General features: G+C 39.1%; 2 protein-coding genes across 7 annotated transcripts; both read right to left on the bottom strand.

Moving 5' to 3' along the window:
* Positions 1–5026: 5026 nt before the first annotated feature.
* Positions 5027–14395, bottom strand: LOC121267735 (pentatricopeptide repeat-containing protein At1g06710, mitochondrial). Of its 6 annotated transcripts, none has more exons than XM_041171779.1 (5): positions 9529–14395; positions 9362–9445; positions 5943–6069; positions 5482–5607; positions 5027–5360 (listed from the first exon to the last, which is right to left on the bottom strand). In XM_041171779.1, exon 1 carries the CDS (start codon positions 14079–14081, stop codon positions 10983–10985), a length of 3099 nt encoding a protein of 1032 aa, XP_041027713.1. In that variant the 5' UTR covers positions 14082–14395; the 3' UTR covers positions 5027–5360; positions 5482–5607; positions 5943–6069; positions 9362–9445; positions 9529–10982. The 6 variants fall into 6 exon arrangements, with proteins under 6 accessions (XP_041027713.1, XP_041027730.1, XP_041027722.1 ...); XM_041171796.1 differs by having other exon boundaries at positions 9533–14395; XM_041171788.1 differs by having other exon boundaries at positions 9633–14395.
* LOC121267767 (cysteine-rich receptor-like protein kinase 29) lies at positions 6078–7032 on the bottom strand. The gene has a single exon (XM_041171817.1). It carries the CDS (start codon positions 6948–6950, stop codon positions 6291–6293), a length of 660 nt encoding a protein of 219 aa, XP_041027751.1. The 5' UTR covers positions 6951–7032; the 3' UTR covers positions 6078–6290.
* Positions 14396–22543: the final 8148 nt, after the last annotated feature.

Here is a 22543-nt window from a genome sequence, read left to right as displayed (position 1 = left end):
CAGGAAAAGGTAAGTTTGGGTCAAGCTGGTGCTGATCCCACACTTCGTCACGGCGGAGGTCGGGTTAAGTTTTTCAGGTAGCGGTAAGACCCATTCTCAGTCACAGGAGGGACAAGGTGGAGTTTGGCTTAACCCGCCATTTTGGCCCCGCGGGAGGTACGTTGTTCGGGCAATCTGTAACTAAACCCGCTCTCACCTGATGATGCTCACAAGGAAGGTATGTTTTTGTCTTCGGGTGGCCAAGGGCCGACCTGCACTCCTCCGCAGGAGGGACATAGCAGCCTCTGGCGTGACTCGTTCCTTTGGTGTCCAGCGAGGAGGTAAACAGTCGATGAAGACTTTGTTGATGAAGCTTACGTTGATGGAGATTTTGTTGATGAAGATTCTGTTACGTTCCTGAAACTTGACATTGAAGCACAACACCTCTTCCATTAGGATTTGTAGTGTATGCTTGAAAAAATAAATTTACAATAATTAAGCTAGCTTTAGCAATAAATTTTCATAGGTGTTTGGCATTCCAAAAGTGCAGCAACTCGTTTCTTGGGAATCTCGAAGTCTGTAGGAGCTTGGGCGATTGGTGGCGATGACCACGTAGGGGCCTTCCCATCGGGGGCCCAACTTTCCCTCATCTCGTGTTGTTGATCTTGTTTCTTTGAGTACGAGGTCTCCAACTTTGAATGCTATCAGATGCACTCATTTATTGAAATATTGCTCGACCCTCCTTTTGTTGGCAGCAGTTCTTACCTCTGCCTCTAGTTTGACTTTTTTCTAGTAAATCAAGTTGTTCTTCTAGCCGCCTATCATTAGAGCCTTACTCGAAGTGCTGAACTCTATATGTGGGGATCCCTCTTTCCACTGGCAGCATCGCCTCGTAGCCGTAAGTGAGGGTGAAAGGAGTTTCCTTGTCAGTGTCTTTCAGACAAAGTGAAAGTTCGAAGTAGGTGTGGTGCACTATCCTGAAAAATCATGTCTTTCATTAAACACCTAGAATTTTCAGTATTCAACCTGCGAATTAGAAAATAAGGGGAGATGGAGCCTTCAGCTAGGGAGCTTTCGCCTACTCTGCCTTTGCCTCTGGGACCATGCACCCTCCCGCTCCCCCTCGAGCCCGGTAGGGTGAGTCATAGACTAAGGCCTGCTGTAACATCCCGTATTTTAGTATATTTTTATTGAATGATTATTTTTATTAATTCAAAAATTTATTCTCTTGTTTTAAATATATCGGTTATTTTTAGATGTTTTATTTTATGATCTTTAAATTGTGAAAAAATTAATTTGAGATGTTTCCTTAATATTCATTATTGTTATGCATTTAAATTAATTGATTGTTAGATTTAATTATTTTATTTTCATTGTATCATTACGTTTAAATTATTTTAATTGACTTGCGGTTTTAAAATCTTTTCCGTTGGATCATTTTGTGACCCAAGATGTGAGGATTGGACCTTATTTCTTTCCCTCCATTTTCTCTTTCCTCTCTTTTTTCTTTCTTCTTTTCCTTTCTTTCTTTCTTCTTTCTTTCCCCTGCTGCTCCCCGTGCGCACGACGCCCTCTCCCTCTCTCTCCCCGTGCATTGCTTCTTCCTCACCCAACCCACCGTCGTCGCACCGCCGTGCGCGACACCGCCCCTCCCATCAGCTTCCCCACCGGCCGGCTACCACCTCCCTCCGTTTCCAGCTCCTCCATTGCCGCTAATAGCCCTCACGCCCAACACCAAGCCGGGACACCTTTTTTGCTCATGCGCCGCCGTCGAGCCACCTCCGGCCACCATTTCTTCACCACTTCATCCTCGACCTCATAGCAACCTAATGGACCCAACCCCAGCTCCGATCCGTCACCAGTGAAGCCTATCTATCTCCATTTCTGATTTGGACATATTTGGCCTAAAACCACAATTTGCACCGCCACCCACGGCAAACCACCACCACCATTGGCTTCACCGACCTCTCTAGGCCCTACCCTATCAATTTTGGGTCTTGGTTTGTCTTCGTTCAAAAGTGAGTTTTTGAGACCCATGGCCACATTGCATTTTGCACTGTTCTGCAGCTGTGTTGCCACTTCTTGCAGTTCCGTGATCCTTCAGAAATTATTATATAGCACTGTAAGTATTTTTCCAAGGAACTATCATGATTTAAATATATTTTTGCACTAACACATATTATTGTGATCTGGTTGGACATGCCAGACTGGGTCCAAGGAGTTCGGGGGTCGGATGGATTATGGACGGAGTTATTGTGTGATTGGTTTGCATTGTCGGTTGTTGTGGTATTGTTTCATGTATATGGCATATTTGCACGCATGTTCATGTTTGTAAATGAAAACTGAGTTTTCACATGATTGCATACATGTTCATGTGTTTATTTGAAAATTGAATTTTCATGTGAAATGATTTTGAGTGTGTTTGAAATGACTGAATTGACTGGTTTGAGAAAAAGGAAAAGAGACTGTAGGGATTGTGGTAAGCAGGGATGGTGGTAGAGTCCCGCCTGTGATTCCCGCCTACGGTGCACGCGGTAAGGATGGTGGTTGTGTCCCGCATGTGATTCCAGCCTTCGGTGCACGCGGTAGGGATGGTGGTAAGCAGGGATGGTGGTATAGTCCCGCCTGTGATTCCCTCTTACAGTGCTCTGATAAGTATTCATTGTGTGTGATAAGTATTCATTGTGTGTAATATGTATTCATTGTATGGAAAGGAACTGTAGGGATGGTGGTAAGCATGGATGGTGGTAGAGTCCCGCCTGTGATTCCCGCCTACGGTGCATGCGGTAGGAATGGTGGTAAGCAAGGATGGTGGTTGTGTCCCGCCTGTGATTCCCGCCTACGGTGCATGCGGTAGGGATGGTGGTAAGCAGGGACGGTGGTAGAGTCCCGCCTGCGGTTCCCGCCTATAGTGTCCGATAAATGGTTTGTTTTGTGTGAATCATTTTCTGGAAAAATGACGGACTATATTTTTGGGCCAAAATGAGATTTTGGCGTGTGTTGGAAATAATCATTTTTCTGGGAAAAAATTGTATTTTATGGCTAAGTGTATTTTGTCATATGAATGCATGTTGGTTGCATTAATATATTTTTATCCCGAGAGTTGTTTGGTTTATACTTACCTGTGGTACCATTTTATGGTATCGCAGCTTTTGATGCAGATGTGGATGACAAGCCTTAAGCTTAACTCTGTTGGCGGAGTGATCTGGGATTACTCCTGTTTCTCGAGATTCGCTTTATCAATTATTTATGTATTGCCTTTGTAATATATTTGGGATGACTGTATAACTTTTTAAGGATAATTTGTTATAAATATTTGTATTTAAAATTCTGGTACTTAATTGACTTATTTATATTATCCACTGTGATTTTTACTGTGCACTTTTGCATGTTGCACACACTTGGCACTATCGTTGGGATGCGTGACCCGTTTTGTCATCATCTCGACGTCACGATTCCCGTGTTTTTTTGTACGTGGGAGTCGGGGCGTCACACCTTCTAGGACTCCTTAAACGGTGCATGACCTACTCTCTCTTGGAGGTGCCATTCGAGGTGACCCCACAATCTTTCTTCTTCATTTCCTGGACGTAACATTCCTATGCCAGGTTTTGTTCACCTCGGATTTCTCCCACTCTGTGGGAAGTTGGAAATTTCATCTTGAGGTGGTAGGTTGACATAACCGCCTGCAAGTTGTTGAGGGTGGGCCTTCCAATGATGGCGTTGTAGGATGACGAGGTCCTCACTACCAGGAAGTCGACCATGATTGAGGTAGTGCAGGGAGTGCTGCTTGCGAGGATCGATAGCATGATGGTTCCCATAGGATGAACCATATCCTCGGATAAGCCCTTCAGTGGCATGGGGGCTAGATGCAGCTGGGCAGCATCTATTCTCATCTTGGTGAAGGCTTCCCAAAACAAGATGTCTGCGGATATTCACCACCCGCGAGATTCTTTGGTGGTGAAGTTGGTGACCAACATGGTCATCGCTAGTGCATCATCATGGGGGTACATGACCATTCTTTGTTAGCCTCCCTAAAGGAGATAACTGAGGTCGGTTCACCCCTTTGGTCCTTGATGAGGTGGTACTCTACCGAGTATACCTTGTGGTACCGAGCCTACCTAGCATGTGCTTTTCTGCTTGAGGAGGTAGCACTCCCGCCTGCAAATCCTCCCACTATGGTCCTGATTTTTCCAAGTGGGGGCCCGCTCAGCGGTGGCGAGCTCTCCCAAAACTGCTATCACATCAATAGACTTTTTTAATGTTTTTGAATAGATGTATGATAAACTGATGCAATAGGACCTGGTATTGTTTGCTATCTTGGCTTGTTGTAGATGGTTTAGAAGGAATACTTTTATACATGAGGGTCATTTTCAATCTCCTGCTTCTGTTTATCAACAAGTTGTCCAATCTATTGAGGATTTTAGGGATGCAATGCACCATCAACCTGTGACTAGAAATAATATAGAACCTGCCGCATTATATTGTGAAGTTCCTCCTCCCAATTGGATTAAGGTGAATTGGGATGTCTATCTATGCTGAACATAATAAAATTGGAGTTGGTGTGGTGCTAAGAGATTGTTTTGGTTCGGTTCTTGCAAGTTTGATGAAGGCTATGTTTTATTGTGTTGATCCTACAATTGCTTAAGCCAGGGGCTTAATCACTGCTATTTTATTCTGTCAAGATCTTGGCCTAGATTACTTAATTTATGAAGGTGATTCTACTTAAGTGGTCCAAGCAGCCTCATCTTTGGAGGTCAGGGCAGGGAAGCTTAACGTCTCTTGGTAATTCTACTTGGAAAATTCAGCATGTGAGGAGGGAGTTAAATGTTGTTGCTCATCAATTAGCAAGGAAAGCTATGCTGTTAGAAAATGAATTAATAGATATAAATTGTGTGGCTGATTGTATTCAATATATTGTAATGGCTGATGGACATCATTGTGATTAATATCAAGATTGCATTTTCTGATTGAAAAAAAAAAAAAAAAAAAAAAGTCAATGAGAGGAGTTTTTACGATTTTCGAGAGAAAAACATTCCAAGTAGAGAAATGAGAGAGTAAAAGAGTCATATTACATCTCCAAATCATCAAACATTAGTGAGGATATAGCTTAGTAATCGAAACCTCGGTTGTCTGAGGCTTGGGCAGGGTTGTTTTTGGAGTGATCGTACCAAAAATGAAGTTATCAAGGCTTGTATTGGGCACAAATTCATAAATTAAAAGCCTTTCATTTCTTTCCAAGCAAAAGTCTTAAGAGTCTTAACTATAATTTGATGTTGAAGCATAGCTACTAAGAGGGCCTCGTTCCTAAATTCTAGATCTCCTTGTCCAGAATCTGTTGACAGTCTTTTCAAAGCCATAACTTGTCCATCAGGAAGCTAGCCCTGAAAAATAAATTAAGATAAAGCGTATTTAATTTACTCATAGTTCCAAATTCTGGATTTAACATAATGCTTAAAATAGTATACCTTTCTAGAAAAATAAAATAAAATAAAAATAGATCACCTTGTAAACCAAACCAAATCCACCTTGTCCAAGTTTGTTTACATCAGAAAAGCTTTCTGCTGCAGTTTTGATAGCACCAAAGTCAAATTGCAATGACTGCACTTCTAATCTCATCCACAGCCTCACCTGGGAATAAATCAATATTGATGCCAATTATAGGTACATTGTTAAAATAGAAGCAATAAAAAAAAAAGTTCTTTCATGGAACAACACAGAGCCTTTCAAAATGAATCATTCATGTTAAATTTTCCCAAACCACAGGGATTGCATGTAATATGTTTTACTTATTTTAGTAGAATTATTAATTTCATAAAATGTTCTAATTTAATGTTATTTAAACTTTAAAGTTAAAAAATCTTTTCTTTTCTTTTTTTTTTTTTTTGAAAAAACTACATTAAAATAAACTATAAACCAGCTTCAGTTAAAATTCTATAAGAACCAGAATGAACCAATTTCTTCACTCACTTTCTGGTTTCTTCCTTTGCTTCCTCACTCTTAATAGGCACAAATGGAGATGATTAGTCCCACACAAGCTACAACCCGGGACAACTATAATGATAACAGTTGGAGATTTGTTATTCTCCTTTCCTGTAAAATCCAGAAAATGTTCATATTAGAAGTTCTGGCTCTAAATCCATATAGTTAAAAAATCCATCTTAAGATAAAAAGGAGGGAGACAGAGAAAGATAGAGAACAAAAATATAAAGTTAAAAAACCAAATTCATAATACTTCAAAAAAAATGGAACATCCATGATCAAAGGTCCCTTGGATAGCCCCATTGACAATTAGACGTGCTAGTCCCAATTGATTACATTTTGAAGCAGTAATATTGGTTATAGATGAAGGAGGGAGATAGAGATACTCGTGGCATGGGTTGAGGCGATGGCGGCGGCAACAGTGGAGGTGCATTAATATTAGCTGTGACATTATAGAAGATGTAAATCTCAAAATCTAAACTACAGCTAGGTCCAACAACTCTCTCGCCTAGTTTTCCCTCACAACAATCCGGAATTTTCCCAATTGCCTCGAATAAGCATTCACTGCAATCATGCTCAGACAAATCCGGAGTGCACTGCACAAGTGCATGGAGCATTTTGAAGTTTGGTTCTGTTGCATTTCCTAATGCAAACTTACGTTGAGAACCACCTGATGCAGCTCGACCTTTCAGGCTATCCAATAAAGTCCTGTCCTGATTGAACTGATCTACCGGGGCTGATGCGTTATCGATGTTCAACAAAAAGAACTCGGGAGTATCTTGCATGCGACCAAATATATTGCAGTTTGAGTAGCATAACATGCATTCGTCAAACCAACCTATTGCTTCTTTTTTATTTGGACAGCTGTTTGAGAAGATATGTAGAGTTTTTGAGGCAACTTCGACAGGCGCCAAGCTCAATATCCCCTCTACAAAGTCCAACTGCATATACTTGGTCAGGATATTCGCCATAAGAGGAATTGTAGAAGCCATAGTAGATTTTAGTGTTGGAGGATAGGGAGGAGAGGAGATTTTCAAGGTTTGCCTTGTAGGTACTGTTACTGGCGTAGTTTCCCTGCTTGTCTACCCAGAAATGGTTTAGGAACTGAGAGGAACTGAACACAGAGGGACGAAGACAGAGATGCTGGGGCTGGGTAGGGCTTGGTCGGTAGAAATCACGGAGAAATAGAGAGAGAGACGTCTGCATCTTAGGTAAGAAGAAAAAATGTGGGAGTGTGAAATGGGGAGAAGAAAAAGTGACAGGGAAGAGAGGAAATTGGGAGAGAAAAGAAACTGAAGAGGAAGAAGTAAACCGTCAGGGGTAATGATAAAAAGAGGGAAAAGAGGAGGAAATTGGGAGAAGAAAAAGTGACAGGGAGGAAAGGGAATCAGAATCAATCATTTATTTATTTATTAGTTTTTTTATTGGCATTGGGTGTCTGAGACTAGAGTCCCAACTAATACTAGTGGTGCACAGGCCTTCGGCAAGGATTTTCCCACAAGTGCTCCATAGGTAATTTAAGGGGAAAATCTCCCAGACTGATGGCCCCCTAAATTGTTTGCATCCAGTGGGATTTGAACCTTGGACCTTAGAGGAAGCAGACCACCAAGACCAAGGTCTTTACTTGAGCCAATCGCTAGGGGTATTTATTTATTAGTAACAGAAATCAGTTATTTATAGGGCTAAAATGGGTTTTGTTTGGTTGGTTTTTGAGCATACCAGTGAACCAAACAGGCTGGTTCAGTTTTAGAAATTAAGAAATTGAGACCGACCAATATAGCGGGAAAACCGAACAGTTTGGTTTCAATGGATTACAAGATATACCATGATGCTATATAATTTAGTTAGCAAACTAATAACTTAACATCAATATTCATGCAAAAGAGTAAGTTTATATTATATGTAAGCATAAATAATAAGGCTAAAATCTCAATCTATAACTATTATATTTGTATTATGTATAACCTACATAGAATATAAAACAAATTATAGTACATTGTGTTCGGTTCAGTCTGGTATAAAAGAGCTCAAAACCGGAATCAAACCGAAATGTTAAAATTCCCAAAATTAGAAACAGAAACGTACCAAATCTTACATAGAAATGGTTCACTCTGATCAGGTCAGTTCGTTCTGTTTCACGGTTTTTGTTACACCCCTAGTTATTTATATAGCAACTTACTAGTTGTTGTCTATATATCTTGGAAGGGGGTATGCGTTTGGCTCCTAACAATCCTACAGCTAGATTCCCGGGCTTTTTTTCCTTTCTGTTTAAATAAGCTATATTTATTATCGACAATAAACTTCTCTTTAAAAGGACATAAGGGAAAAGAACGAAACCAAAAACAAGAAATTTGTTGATGTAATCTGAAAACATCTGGTGTTTCTTCAAACAAATCAGTTTATTAAAAACTAAAAAGGAAGTAACGCTAACCCCAAGCACCTATATTACAAATTGTTAGCTTCTGAAACACTAAGAGATGTTATGCAAAGTAACCAAGTATATTTCTATGCCTTTTTATAATGTAGCATGGGTAATGTCCTCATTGGACAATGATGTTATTGCCTTCAGTGAACTTTAAAAAAGGGTTCACATTTGGGCTCTCAAGTGCCATGCTTCTAAAATTCAATTAGGGCTCATTTTCTATGGATCATGTTCTCAACTCTGTGAAAGTTCTTTAAGTAGCAATCTTTAATAACGAAAATTATATACGCAGCCCAGATTTATACCAACATATCAATCAGAATATCAAGCCTAATAACATAGATCTTTCCGCCATTGACCCAATTAATTAAAATAGATAAGATCTTTCTTGTAACCTATATGGACCTTCGTGTTTAATGTAGAGCATATGGAGGAATGCAGGATGCCTTGAAGATAGCGAGATGCCCATGGAAGAATTATTTCAGTCAAATCACTATATAAATGGACAGGGACACATAATATTTCTCATATTTCTAACATTTGTGAATTTCTTTTAACCATTAATGGGGTTATCTCTTGTATACAACCTGTTTACTAGGGTTGCGCCCCTCTGCACGTTTGATGAAATGAATTTACTTATCAAAATACTTTTGAGGGAAAGAATATTCATGTCATCAATGAGACCCAAAAGTTAACCATGCATACATCCTCACCACTGCAGAAGCTGAACATGTAAGAAGAAGATAACCGACATGGTAACACAGACCTTATCACAATCAAGCACCGAAAAAGACTACAAAAGCGGAAATTTGATTCTAGGAAAATTAAGCATACTCAATAAGCAACATCAACAGAATGAAATGCAGCTGCACGATATGATTTCACTAGAAAGTTAGCATAAGAAAGGGTTCTTTATTTCCATCAAGTAATAAAAGAACATGTCACCACAGTCACTGAAGAATAATATGGATGAACACCAACCTTGTCAAGATAAATGAAGGGTATTTCAGAAGCAGAACAGTTTTGGCAGCATCGACTGGCATCATGCTCAATTAACCGCATCAACTGTAAGCAAAGGTGCAAAATATAAATCCAAAAGAAAGTTGTAGAGGACCTTTTTCTTTTTCAATAAGAAGTTAAGGACTTACAGACCAGATGGGTCTGAATAATTGAAGAACCAAATATTTTCTGCAACCTTTATTCAACTTCTAGTTGCTCCAAATTGCAAATCAAAGCTTTCTAGTACTGATACCTTGTTTTACATGCAATGCCCAATCACTTCCTTGGGTATTCATACATGCGCATTGAGACTTGAGAGTGAGTGGTCTACCAGCATTGCCTTAAGAAAAATTTACCATGCACCATTATGTCGTTATTTCAACCATCGGGAAAAGTACTAAATATGCTTATGCCTAACTCCTGTTAAATATCTCTTCTTGTTGAAGCCAATGGACATCCTGCTCAAAAAAGGGGGAAAATGGTGATTAGAAAAAAGACAAACAAACAGTAAGGCATGTAACTAGACAGCAATCAATTCTTGAACAGGCAGCACCAACATACCGGGAAACTTAAAATTGAAGGAACACCTAGCATTCAAAGTACGAGCTTCTGTTGGTTTTTCACAAACCAAGCACAATCTATCACTTACAGAATGAAGCCATGCAATCCATGCTAAAAGATTCATGCATGCCTACACCAGTATTGCCCACTCCACCAGATGTGGCTTTATGCTTTTCTAATACAGCTAAAAAGACAACTTTTATCATGTAATTCATCAATAACTGATCGACCATCCAAGGGGTTCGGCATCCCAACCCAACCAAATCTTGTCAACTTAGTAGAGGGTCAGTTTATTGAACAATAAATCTGAGATTCTTAATTATGGATGACAAATTCCGGAAGCTCTATAAGTTGAGAGAAGCAGGGAACCAATTAGCGACAAAGGTAAAAACAATGTATAAAATATGTTTTTACAGACAAACACAAAAATATATATAACTTTTAGTAAGGGGAGTTCATCAGGTTGGTCGATTTTGCCTGACCCAATGAGCAACCTCACAAATGATTCTTTTGCAAATGTGGGATAAATAACAAAATATGCTCCTAGCGGGTGCAAAGTCATAAACCAACATTTATCTCAAGAACACAATACCCAAATTTATTTTTATTTGGAGTGCCCCGCAGCTGTCTCTTACTCTCAGATGAACTTTAATTTTCATACCTGCAAAAGGTGCAGTTCAGAAATGTCATAATGGGGACATACACTCATGCACAGCCATAGCAGTACACAACTAATGTGGTGATGGCAAATAATGATGGCACTTTCTTTAAAGAAGTTTGGGGAATAAAGAATTCACATTTTAAGCCAATTTTTGCAATTAGAATATTTTTAAATCCTTTTCTGGGATTCATTCTGTATCTTAGTGTAGTCTGATAAATTGGATTGATTACAACCAACTCAAGGTCTATTACATCTAAAGGGCAGTTCTCTCAAACGAGTATAGTAGGACGTACAAATTTAAGTAGGAAGCAATCTCACTACTTAAATGGGAATCTCAGTAGTTGCTAATCTTTGATAAATTATTGAGAACCAAGCACTTCATTATGGAAAACATTGCTTCTGTAATGTATTTGAAGCTTGAAAAAAGCACACACACCCACCCAGAGAGAGAGAGAGAGAGAGAGAGGGACTGACCATCTGACATATGCTATCTGATAGTTGAAGTGCTTCTTCCCACCTGTTAATATGGATGAGCCCTTTGATAAGGTGAACAAATGTACTTAACTCCACAACACCACCCCTCCTTACCATATTTGCATACAGCTCAAAAGCCTTACCAACTTTACCAGTGCAGGAGAGGCTCTCAATCAAAGAGGTATACATATTCTTGTTGGCAACTGTTATAGGGAAGGATGATGGAATCTCCTCGTGCAGCTCCAGAGCTACTTCTAATCTTCCAGCCTTGATAAAGCTATCAACCAATATTTTGTACACTGAAACAATTGGAGCTGAATCATTCTCGCTAATCTCCTGTAGAAGCCCAAGAGATAGAATAAACTCCCTGTTGAAGCCTTCAATAACCTTGTGGTAACTTGATATATGGCTTGGCCAATAAGTCTGTTTCATTTCATCCAAAAGTTTATGAGCCTCATCCAAAAGGCCATTGGCACAACAGTGATTTATCAAAACCCTATAGGTCACCAAATTTGGAGCACAACCCTTTGAGCTCATTTCTGTCAAGAGCAGAAGGCATTTTTCGACTTTACCCACTTTTCCAAGGCCATCTATCATAGCAGTATAAGTCACAACATTTGGATTGCAGCCTTTTTCTTCCATCATTAGCATAAGCTTGTAGGCCTCATCTGTCTTTCCAACTTTACAGAGGCCATCAATCATCTCTGTGTAGATGACAACATTAGGGGCACAAGAATTTTCTAGCATTTTGGACAAGACTCTCGTAGCGAGATCTAGTCTCTTATCCTTAAATAACCTGTCAATCAAAGAGCTGTAAGTATAGACATTAGGATTATAACCACGCTCTGACATCTTAGCAAACACCTCTTGTGCTTCATCTAGCTTCCCAGCCTTGCAGAATCCATCTATAAGAGCATCATACACAATATGGTTTGGCTCACAACCTTCCATCGACATAGCATCTAATAAATTACGGGCCTCTTTGACCTTATGAGCTTTGCACAAACCATCAACCAATGCTCCATGTGTAAAAATGTTTGGTTCTTTGGAATTACCGTCCTCAATCCTAAAATACATATCTACATCAGAGATTTCAACATTACCTTTCATTTTGGCATAAATTTGGCAAGCTCTTTCAATCTCTCCAGCTTTACAGTGGCCATCAATCAAAGCTGTATAAGTAACAACATTAGGAATGCAACCTTCAGAACACATCAACTCAAAGAGTTCATTTGCTTTGGACAGTTTCCTAGCTTTAAGGTATGCATGTATAAGAGCAGTATAAGTCACCACATTAGGGGCACAACCATCCCTTACCATTTCATCAAACCACTTACGAGCCTGTTCAATAAGACCAGCTTTACAGAAACTATCAATTAAAATCGTATATGTATAGACATCAGGAACAATACCATTCCTTTTCATTTCTTCAAACAACAAAAAGGCCTTTTCCACTTTGGAGGCATTACATAGAAAGCTAATCACCTTAGAATAGGTATTAGAATCAGGTATGAATCCCTTACTCATCATTTCACGAATAACATTATATGCTCTCTCAAATTTTCCAGCACCACAAAGACATCGGGCAAAATTGCTGACATTAACCTTATTTAATACAACCCCTGCATTAAGCATCTCACCATAGGCTTTCTCAGCCAATTCCAACATGTCTGAGCTTGGTAATTCCTCATTTCCACATACACCACCAATCAATATATTGTAAACTACATAACCTGGCTGGCAATTGCATTTTACCATTTTATTAATCAACTTATAGGCATAAGAGTAATCTCCAGATCGACAATAAGCATGAACAAGGGAATTAAAAATCCTAGGACTCGGATAACAACCTTCTGTGATCATCATACTAAGAATTCTCTTACACCTACCCAGCTGTCTTTTTCTCAAACACCCACAAAGCAAAGTCCTATACGTCACAACATTAGGAATGCAAGAACTAGACCGCATTATGTTCAAGAAATCCATAGCTACCTCAAAAAGTGAAGCTTCACACAACGCAGACATCATTTTTGTATAAAGAATTGTATCAGGCACAAGATCTTCCTTCTCAATCATCGCTAGAGCTTCCCTCCACCTTCCTGCTTTGCACAGCGAGTGGACAAAACAACCTATGGTAAAACCATCCATACTAAACCCCGAACTTGACATCTCTCTATGAACCAAATAAGCAGTGTCCAACCGATCAGCTTTAAGAAACACCTGAACCAATGCATTGTATGTCCATCTTGTGGGTTTATACCCGAAATCCTTGAGCCTCCCAAGCTCCTCCAAAGCTAAATTCCAAAACCCATTTTGGCAACACTTCTGAATCAAAACATTAAGCAAGATCCTAAGTAATTCCATATCATCTTGTTTAATCTCTCGTAAAAAGTGGTCTGGTATTCTCTCATCATTATTACCCCCCAATCTGTCTAACAATGCATCATACACAGCCTTTGTGTGTTTGTAACCAATTTGCCGCCCTGCCCATATAAAGAACTTGACACCCAACTCAGGATTTTGTACAAGATTCAACACCTCTACCACCAGAGTTTCATTCAATTTCTCCCTAAACTGCCTAAGAAACTTTTGGGTTTTGTCACCAAACCCATCATTATTATCCCGAATAGCATCTGATATCAAAACAGCATCATTCGAATACCTACGGGATTCAAATTTCAGCCCCAAGGACCCACTATCAGCATCATGATCCACCGAAGAGTCACGAAGAAAGGCAAAATCTTCGGCCGAGACTGACTCGAAACGCGAATTCTCCAGTAAAACCGGGTCATGGGGATCGACAAGTCCTTCGAGATTGTGTGGCGAATAGGTGGACATGAAACTGGAAACGATGGAGAAGAGAGTTTGGCCGGAAGTTTGAAAGTTATGGCGGCAGATTTTGGATGATCGGAGAAATGGGAGTGGAGCTTTGGAGGGGAAGACGGGGTTGGACCTGAGAGAGGGAGAGATTGCAGGGAGGAGAGTCTTCATCCCTCTTTTGCTCATTCTTTGATGAGAACAGAGCTAGAATGTCTTTGAAGTCGAGTGGTGGGTTAAGGGTTTAAGGTGTGGCGGCGTGTGGGTAATCCAGCTCGTGCAAGCAAACTGTGCACGCTAAGAGAAAAGGAGAGATGTTCGGCGAGCACGGCCAGTGACGGCCAACTTAGTCGGACAAATGAAGAGGGATGAGGGTGAAGGGATTAAGGTTACTTCTGACGAGAATCCCACCGGTTTCTCGGCTATGGCCAGCGGCAAAGATTCTGGGCTTGGAGTTGGGCACAGAAGTCCTAGAGGCGGGGAGGAATAGCACTCGGGGTTTAAGGCCTCATTTGACCAGACAAATAAGACCAGATGACACGAGATTAATGAGGTAAAAATTAAAAATTAAATAAAATATTTAAATATAAAATATATTTTTTAATTATAATTATTAGATAAAATGAGATAAGATGAATTTGAACAAAATTTTCTAAATATAAATTGAGCATGTCACATAATATATTCTTAAAAAAAAATGAATATGTATTCCCTTTAATAAAAACTATCTTCTTTCTTTCTAATTCACAATTATTTTTTCTCTCCTAGGGTTTCCTCAGTAGGGGCATTTTTCTACTGCCGTGGTGCAGTTTGCAATCTTTTCTAGTTGTGATCATGGAGGTCGATCTCCATGTCCTATGCACTGTCCTTAACCAAGAAGGAAAATGAAGATGTGGTGGTGGACACGAGCGATCTGGAGGATGTGCTTCCGTGTGGGGAAGGGTGTTTGCTTATAAAATTATTTACTGAAAAATACTACAACAAGGAAGCTTTCAAAGGTACAATGAGGAAAGTTTGGCCGATTGATGGGGGTTAGATTTGGGGAGATCTCTCGTGTTCATTTTCTGGTGGAATTTGAAAATGGTAGAAATAAGGAAAATGTTTTAAAGGAAGGGCCTTGGACTTTTGACAAGCATCTGGTTTTGCTAAAGGAAGTGGGTGGCAGGCTTCAAGTACAGTAGATGCAGATGAAAATGGCTACGTTCTGGGTACAACTTCACGACTTACCTCTTATGGCGAGGAATGCGTTTGTTGGTAAAAAGCTTGGACAAAAGTTGGGTTCTGTTGACGAGGTGGATTTGGAGAAGGGGGAAGTGGAATGGGGTGAATATCTAAGGGTGCGGGTTACGTTCAATGTTACAGAGCCATTGCTACGTGGTTCTAAGTTATCTATTGGTGGAGGTGAGTCAGTGTGGATCTAGTTCTCTTATGAGTACCTTCCAAACTTATGTTATTGGTGTGGTAGAATTGGTCATATCGACAAAGATTGTGCAGTTCGGGAGCAAGATTCTGAGGTGAAGAATATGGTGACTCAACCCTATGGAGTGTGGCTTCAGGCAGGAAGCTTTAATGATCGCAATAATCAAGGGTGATTTCGTGCAACTGATTCTAAGAAAGCAATCCACAACTATGGTGTGAAGGGTAATGGTGTTCCCTCTCATTTAAAGGTTGGTTCCATGCAGATGGAAGGGGGTGGAGAAGCCATGGCTGCCAGAGGAAGCTCTACCAGTGCCGGTAGCGGAATGGATGGGGAAGCTCCATTTGTAATGGAAACAGTGTTAATGGAGCTAGTAGAAGCAGACGTGGGGGCAGGTTTTCAAGGGGAGGTTGATGGGTGCAAAGATTCAGGGATAGTTAAAGATACGTTACATGTAACTGAAGTTGGGGCCATTGGTGGAAATTGCTAGTTAGCTGATGGATTGGGATCAAAGCGGCAGGAGGTAGATGGTGTTGGAGGTAGATGGTGCTGGGCCCAGTGGGCCTCAACAGACGTTGGATGCTAGCTTAACGGTGGGCCAGAGCCTGTTATCAAAGCCCGATCCTTTAGCTTGTCTTAAATGGCGTAGAGTGTCGTCGTTTTGCAATGAAGGGACAAAACCTAAGTCTGTCGATCTCGAAGGTCATATTTATGTGGGGTCTAAGAAAAGGAAATAGAGGAGAGGGGAAGGTGCTACATTACTGTCAGCTGGGAAGAAGCTAAAGTCTGAAAGCAATGTTGTGGATAATGGCTTCGATAGTGATAATGCAACTCATGAGGAATTTGCAGTGCTAAAAAATTTTCAATGATAGCCATGAAAACACTATGCTGGAATGCCCGTGGACTTGGGAACAAACGGGGCATTCGTAACCTCTGTGATTTAGTCAAGAGAGAAGGGCCCAACGTGTTGTTTCTGCAAGAGTGCGTCTCAGTGTCAGTGAAGTCGAAAAATGTAAGTATCGGATTGGTTTTCCAAATTGTTTAGCTGTTAGAGCTATTGGACCGAAGGGGGGTGGGTATTGCACTATTATGGGAGAGGGATGTTGCTTTAACGGTTCTTGGTTACTCTTCTTATCATGTTGATGTCATTGTTAATGATGCTGTAGTGGATGGGGGCAAATGGTTTCTAACCACAGTTTATGGTTACCCTGAGACACATTTACATTATAGAACTTGGGATCTCCTTAGGGGTTTGTGTCGGTCAAATGGGGAGGCTTGGCTAATGATTGGGGACCTGAATGAAATTATGTTTCATCATGAAAAACAGGGAGGCAAACCTAGACCTGAGAGACTGTTAGAAGCCTTTCAGGATGTTGTGGAGGATTGTGGTTTGCGTGATTCGGGCTTTATTGGTTACATGTTTACATGGTCTAATAGAAGGGAGGGAAGTCATTGTGTTAGCGAAAGACTAGATCGGTTTCTAGTAAATTTGGCTTGGTGTAACTTATTTCCAACTGCTAGAATAAGTCACGGTGTTGTGGCATATTCAGACCATCTTCCCATTTGGGTTCAATTGGAAGGGGAGTTTCAGATCTCTAGAACCAAACAACTCTTTCGATTTCAGGAAATGTGAGTGGGGGATAAAAATTGTGAAGAAATTATTAAAGAGCAATGGAGAAGGAGTAGCTCCCAGTCAACGATGGAGGAGGAAATGGGCATGATTAAAGAGTGTGGGGTGAAACTGCATGCCTGGAATAGAAACAATTTTGGTCAAGTTCAGACGAAGCTACAACAAGCAAAAATGCCGTTAAAAAAGCTGTATGAAGATAGTCATGGGTTTGATACTTCTATGCTGAACAGGGTAAGAGATGAGGTACAACTCTGGTTGGAGAGGGATGAGGTCATGAGGTGACAACGGTCAAAGGCGCTGTGGTTAAAATAAGGTAATCAGAATTCGAGATACTTTTATATGAAAGCTTCACAAAGGAGAAGAAAGAACAGGTTGGTACGGATTCAAGATGATAGTGGGCAGTGGCAAGAGGGGTCTAGTAAAGATAAGGTGATCCTTGATTATTTTAAAGACTTGTTTACTACTGCCAATCCGAGTGCTTCAATGGAATTTCTACATGAGTTGAGAGGCAAATTCACTTCAGATATGAATAAAGAGTTAAGCCGAGAATACACTGAAGTTGAAGTCAAGGAAGCATTGCAACAAATGAACCCTTCCAAAGCCCCAGGCCTAGATGGCAAGTCTCCAATATTTCTCAAAAAATATTGGCATGTGGTAGGGTCTTCAATTACTGCAGCAGTTTTGCATGCTTTCAATTCAGGTTCTTTCCCTTCAACTTTGAACCACACTTTTATTACCTTAATTTCCAAAAACAAGTCTTCTATTCGAGTGGCTGATTATAGACCTATAAGTTTGTTTACTGTAGTCTATAAGTTAATTGCTAAAGTCCTTGCAAATAGGCTAAAAATGGTATTATCAGACATAATTGGGGAATGTCAAAGCGTGTTTGTACCAAGGCATTTAATAACTGATAATGTTTTGATTGCCTATGAGGTAATGCATTTTTTGAAGCTTAAGAAAAAAGGCAAGAAGGGCTTTATGTCGTTGAAGTTAGATATGAGTAAGGCATATGATAGAATTGAGTGAGGCTTTTTGAAATCCATTATGGAGGTGATCGGGTTCAGTCAAGAGTTTGTCAATTTGATTATGATGTGCATTTGTTCTGTGTCTTTCTCTGTACTAATTAATGGTGGGCTTAAGGGTCCAGTTATTCCATCTAGAGGACTTAGACAAGGGGATCTTTTGTCCCCTTATCTATTCCTTTTGTGTACCGAGGGGCTGACTACTTTGTGAAAGATGCTGGAATGAGACAGAATATTTCAAGCATAAAAATCTGTAGAGGGGCTCCAAAAATTACCCTTTTTCTCTTTGTGGAAGATAGTTTGGTGTTTTGCAAGGCTGAGGTACAGGAGAATAGGAGAGTTCAAGCTATCCTGGAGAAGTATGAGGCTGTTTTTGGCCAGTGGATCAATCGTGAAAAAACAGCCATGGTGTTTATTGTTAACGTGCCAAGGAGAGTTCAAGAGGAGATAAAACATTTGTGGGGAAATTATGAAGTACAACAGTATGAGAAGTATTTAGGTCTTCCTCCAATCATTGGGAGGTCAAAAGATCAAGCTTTTCAATCCATCAAACAACGAGTTTGGCAGAAATTACAAACTTGGAAGGAGAAGTTACTCTCACAGAGGGTTAAGGAAGTATTGTTAAAGGCGGTGGCTCTTTCTATACCCTCTTACACTATGAGTTGGGCTCGGTTTTGGTGGGGGCAAAAGAAAAATGAGAGGAGAATACATTGGTTGAGCTAGAACAAATTGTGTGTAAGGAAGTCGTGGGGAGGGATGGGGTTTAAAAATTTGAGGGTTTTTAATTTAGCAATATTAGCTAAACAAGGGTGGAGATTATTTCAATATGAAAATACTTTACTGCACAGGTTGCTCAAAGCCAAATACTTCTTGGCTTCAAATTTTCTGTAGGCTGGTTTGGGCAGATCTCCTTCATATACGTGGCATGGTATTTGGGAAGCCAAGAAATGGGTGGTGGAGGGATGTAGATGGAGGATAGGTGATGGGAATTCTGTTAACATTTGGCTTTATAAATGGATCCCAGGTCATAATGCTCTAGTTAAAGAAGTGAATGTGATTAGTGAAGACAACATGAATGATTGTGTGAGTTCCATTTTGTGTGCGAAGTCTAGAACTTGGGATGTGAGAAAACTTAGAGCTCTCTTTAATCCAAGTATTATAGAGGGTATTCTGAAGACTGCTATGTGTTCTGGTAATGGGGCTGACATGAGAGTATGTGCTATGAGAGAAATGGTTTGTTTAGTGTTAGGAGTTGCTACAAGTTTATATTGGAGCAGCAGGTTTCATAAGTCCTCATTTGCAAGTGCCCAGAGAGTAGTGTGGAAACAACTATGGAAAATGCCTGTGCCCAATAAGATTAAGATTTTTGCTTGGCGTGCTTGCAATGATGGTTTGCCTACAAAAGAGAATCTCCTAAAAAAGCATGTTCCAAAAGATGTGATCTGTAGCTTGTGTAATGTTGAACTAGAAGGCTTATACCATGCTTTGGTTAGCTGTGTGCTCTTAAAGAGGATTTGGATTGTTTATCTTCCTGCTTTTGTTATTGATAATTATTTGAATGTTTTTGAGGTGGCTTTTGCTCTCTGTGATGTTAAAAAGTATGACATTGTGGCTACTTTCTTTGCTTTGGCGTGGGGGGTTTTGGTTTAGGAGGAATAAGTACTTTCATGAGTAGCTGCTCCTTCCTCCTCATCAGGTTGCTGCACATACAATCTCACTACTGAAAAGTTAGGGGAGCTCATAAACAATCAACGCAGCAAATGAGAGATGTGTTTAAATGTAAGCCTCCAGATCCAGACATGCTCAAGTTGAATGTTGATGGTGCTGTTTTTTCAGAGATGGGGAAAGCTGAGACGGGTGCAATTCTGCGAAATAGTTTGGGTAGGTAGTGTTCTCGTGGCTACAACCTTTTCAAAGGGGGATGTTGTTGAACCAAAGCACATAGAGGTGGTTGCTCTCTTTTGTGGCCTTCAGTTGTGTGCAAGTATGGGAATAGATAAGATTCAAGTGGAGAGTGATTGCCTCTTGGAAATTGAAGCAGTCCAATAGGATAGCATGGCTAATTCACTGCTTGGTAGTTTTTATTCAGAGATTAAAAAGTTGTTATCTTGTTTTAGGGAATGTGTTTTTCAACATCTTTATAGAGAAGCAAACATGGCTGCTCATTGCCTTGCTCATTTTCCAAACTTTTTATCTCAAAACTTGTGGTTTGATTTATGTTCGTAATCCTTTTTTGTTGATTAATGAAGTTCATGGTTTTGTTATAAAAAAAAAAAAAAAAAAAAAAAAAAAAAAAAAAAAAAACTATCTTCTTTCTCACATGACCAATGGACAAATAATTATTTTCCGTGTGAATTGAAGAAGTTTCTCTAATCTAGTTTGGAGGAAAACGTTATCTTTAAATAAATAAAAATTAAATATTGAAATAACCTCATAGTTTAGCCCTCACAGATTGATCCTTTACTTTTAATTTTGGAATTTTTCATCCATCTATATTTCAGTCAATTTAATTATTTTGTCACATATATGTTAAATCGACTAAAGAAACCATCATCATGAAGCAAACAAGCCGCATCATTATTAATCAAAAGAGAAATATTTTAATCACAAAAAGATTATACAAAAATAATTCTACAAATTGATTAGACTTAATGTGATTCGTTAGATTATAAAATTATTTTTATTATAAAATAAATCTAATATATCAACTAAAATCATATTAATTTATGTGATTATTTTATATAATTCCTCTACTGATGTAGCATTGATGTAGCAATACTCAAAAAAATCGGGAGAGGAAGAAGAACAATCAAGAGGGTGGCCAGAATGGCAACCCCTTGATGATGTGACATGTGGCGCATTTTGATTGGTGATAATATATAGCTTATGTGTCACGTGACAAGGATTCCGTTTCTTGGTCTAACGGATGTATGACAGAATGACGAGATCGACTAAAATTGAGAATACATGAATGGATTGGTTCGAATTCAAAAGTCAAGAAATAACCAATTTAACAGCCAAAGTAATTTTATAATTAATCCAAAAAAACATTTGTGATTCAAAACGATAATTGAACCCAAAATGCAAGTGGGTGGATTTCAGAGTCTTTAATACATTCACTTCTTTAAAGTCCTGCCTCAACAATGGTATTGAAAAAGTCATTTGTTTTAGAGCATTCACATTGGCATATACAAATGTCAATATTGGCTAAAATTTAACTAATCTAAACATAAAATATTAGATATTATTGTCTAAGTTTAGTCATGAGCTACATTAACGCTGCGTTTCGATATTGAATTAAGCTGAGTTGAATTGAATTTTTTATAAATAGTAATGAGCTGAATAGGTGGAATGAGTTATGTGTGACTAATCTAAAATGAGTTTAGATGTGTTTAGATGTTAAGATGAGTTTAATACTATTTATAGAAAATTAAAAAAGGTTGTGAGTCACATGTATAAAAATGTGTTGATTTGAAAAATATTGTGGGTCTTAGATGTAAGGAGGTTTTGAGTTGAGATAAATTTAATAAATTGAGAGTTGAGTGTTTAGATATCGGACTCAACTTAAAATTAGACTGAACTAAATTGATCTCAATTGAATCTTGCAACCAAACACGACCTAACTCAATATATTTGACCCTAAATATTAACTTAACCATCTTCTTGTTATATTATATCTCTCTCCCCAGATCTCTATCCCTCTCCCGCGAAAATCATATCCCGAAACAACCTCCATGTGAAAAACTCTTCCCCTCACCTACAACATGTTTCTCTCCCGAAACCCTACACCCTAACCTAGCCCCATGAAAACCCCTTTCTTGAAACAAGGCTCTCCTCCTAACCCGCGAAAGTCCCTCCCTCTTGTTCATTCCAGCGTTCATCGATGAGAGCTCGTCTTCGCAAGCAAGGCTCTCTCCCTCGATGGCATCTCCTTGTCCTTGCAAAAAAACCTCCTTCGACAACATCTCTTCCATTAGCATCTCGGATTTTCCTGGTTTGAGCTGCAATTTTTGTTTAATCTCAACCCTATTTCATTAAATATGATGCCTTTTTCAACCCTATAAATTAAGGTCCTTTTTGGATAAAGATATGGTTTCATCTCATCTTATCTTATTATTACAATTTTTTTCAAATTTTTACACAAAATATAATAAACAATTTAATTTTTTCAAATCTCAAAACAATAATAATATTAAAAAATAATATTCTAACAATATTTTATTTCTCATCTAAAACCATCTTATCTCATTTCATCTCACTATCCAAACGAACCCTAAAATAATTACTATTCATCATTACAACTTTTTCAAATTCAAATACAAAATATAATAAACAATTCAACTTTTTTAAATCTTAAAATAATAATAATAATAATAGTTAATATTTTAACAATATTTTATCATCTCAACTCAACTCAACTCAACTCAACTCAACTCAGTTCAACATTCAAACACAGCAAAAATCTAATGCCATTTCATGTCAAATCTAGTTTCCCATGCCTGTTTCTAGGATTTTATTAACATGTTTCATAACTAGTTTCTAAATTTTTAGGGCTATCATCCCTAAATATTCTTTTCCTTAA

The sequence above is a fragment of the Juglans microcarpa x Juglans regia genome, chromosome 1D (genome assembly GCF_004785595.1).
Source record: "Juglans microcarpa x Juglans regia isolate MS1-56 chromosome 1D, Jm3101_v1.0, whole genome shotgun sequence".
Lineage (NCBI taxonomy): Eukaryota > Viridiplantae > Streptophyta > Magnoliopsida > Fagales > Juglandaceae > Juglans > Juglans microcarpa x Juglans regia.
Note: the sequence above shows the minus strand (reverse complement) of the source record. Positions and strands in the feature narration are given on the sequence as shown.

Coding starts and splice junctions, on each gene's coding strand:
- LOC121267767 (XM_041171817.1), bottom strand. CDS start 6,950: ATGGCTTCTACAATTCCTCTTATGGCGAATATCCTGACCAAGTATATG.
- LOC121267735 (XM_041171762.1), bottom strand. CDS start 14,081: ATGAGCAAAAGAGGGATGAAGACTCTCCTCCCTGCAATCTCTCCCTCT.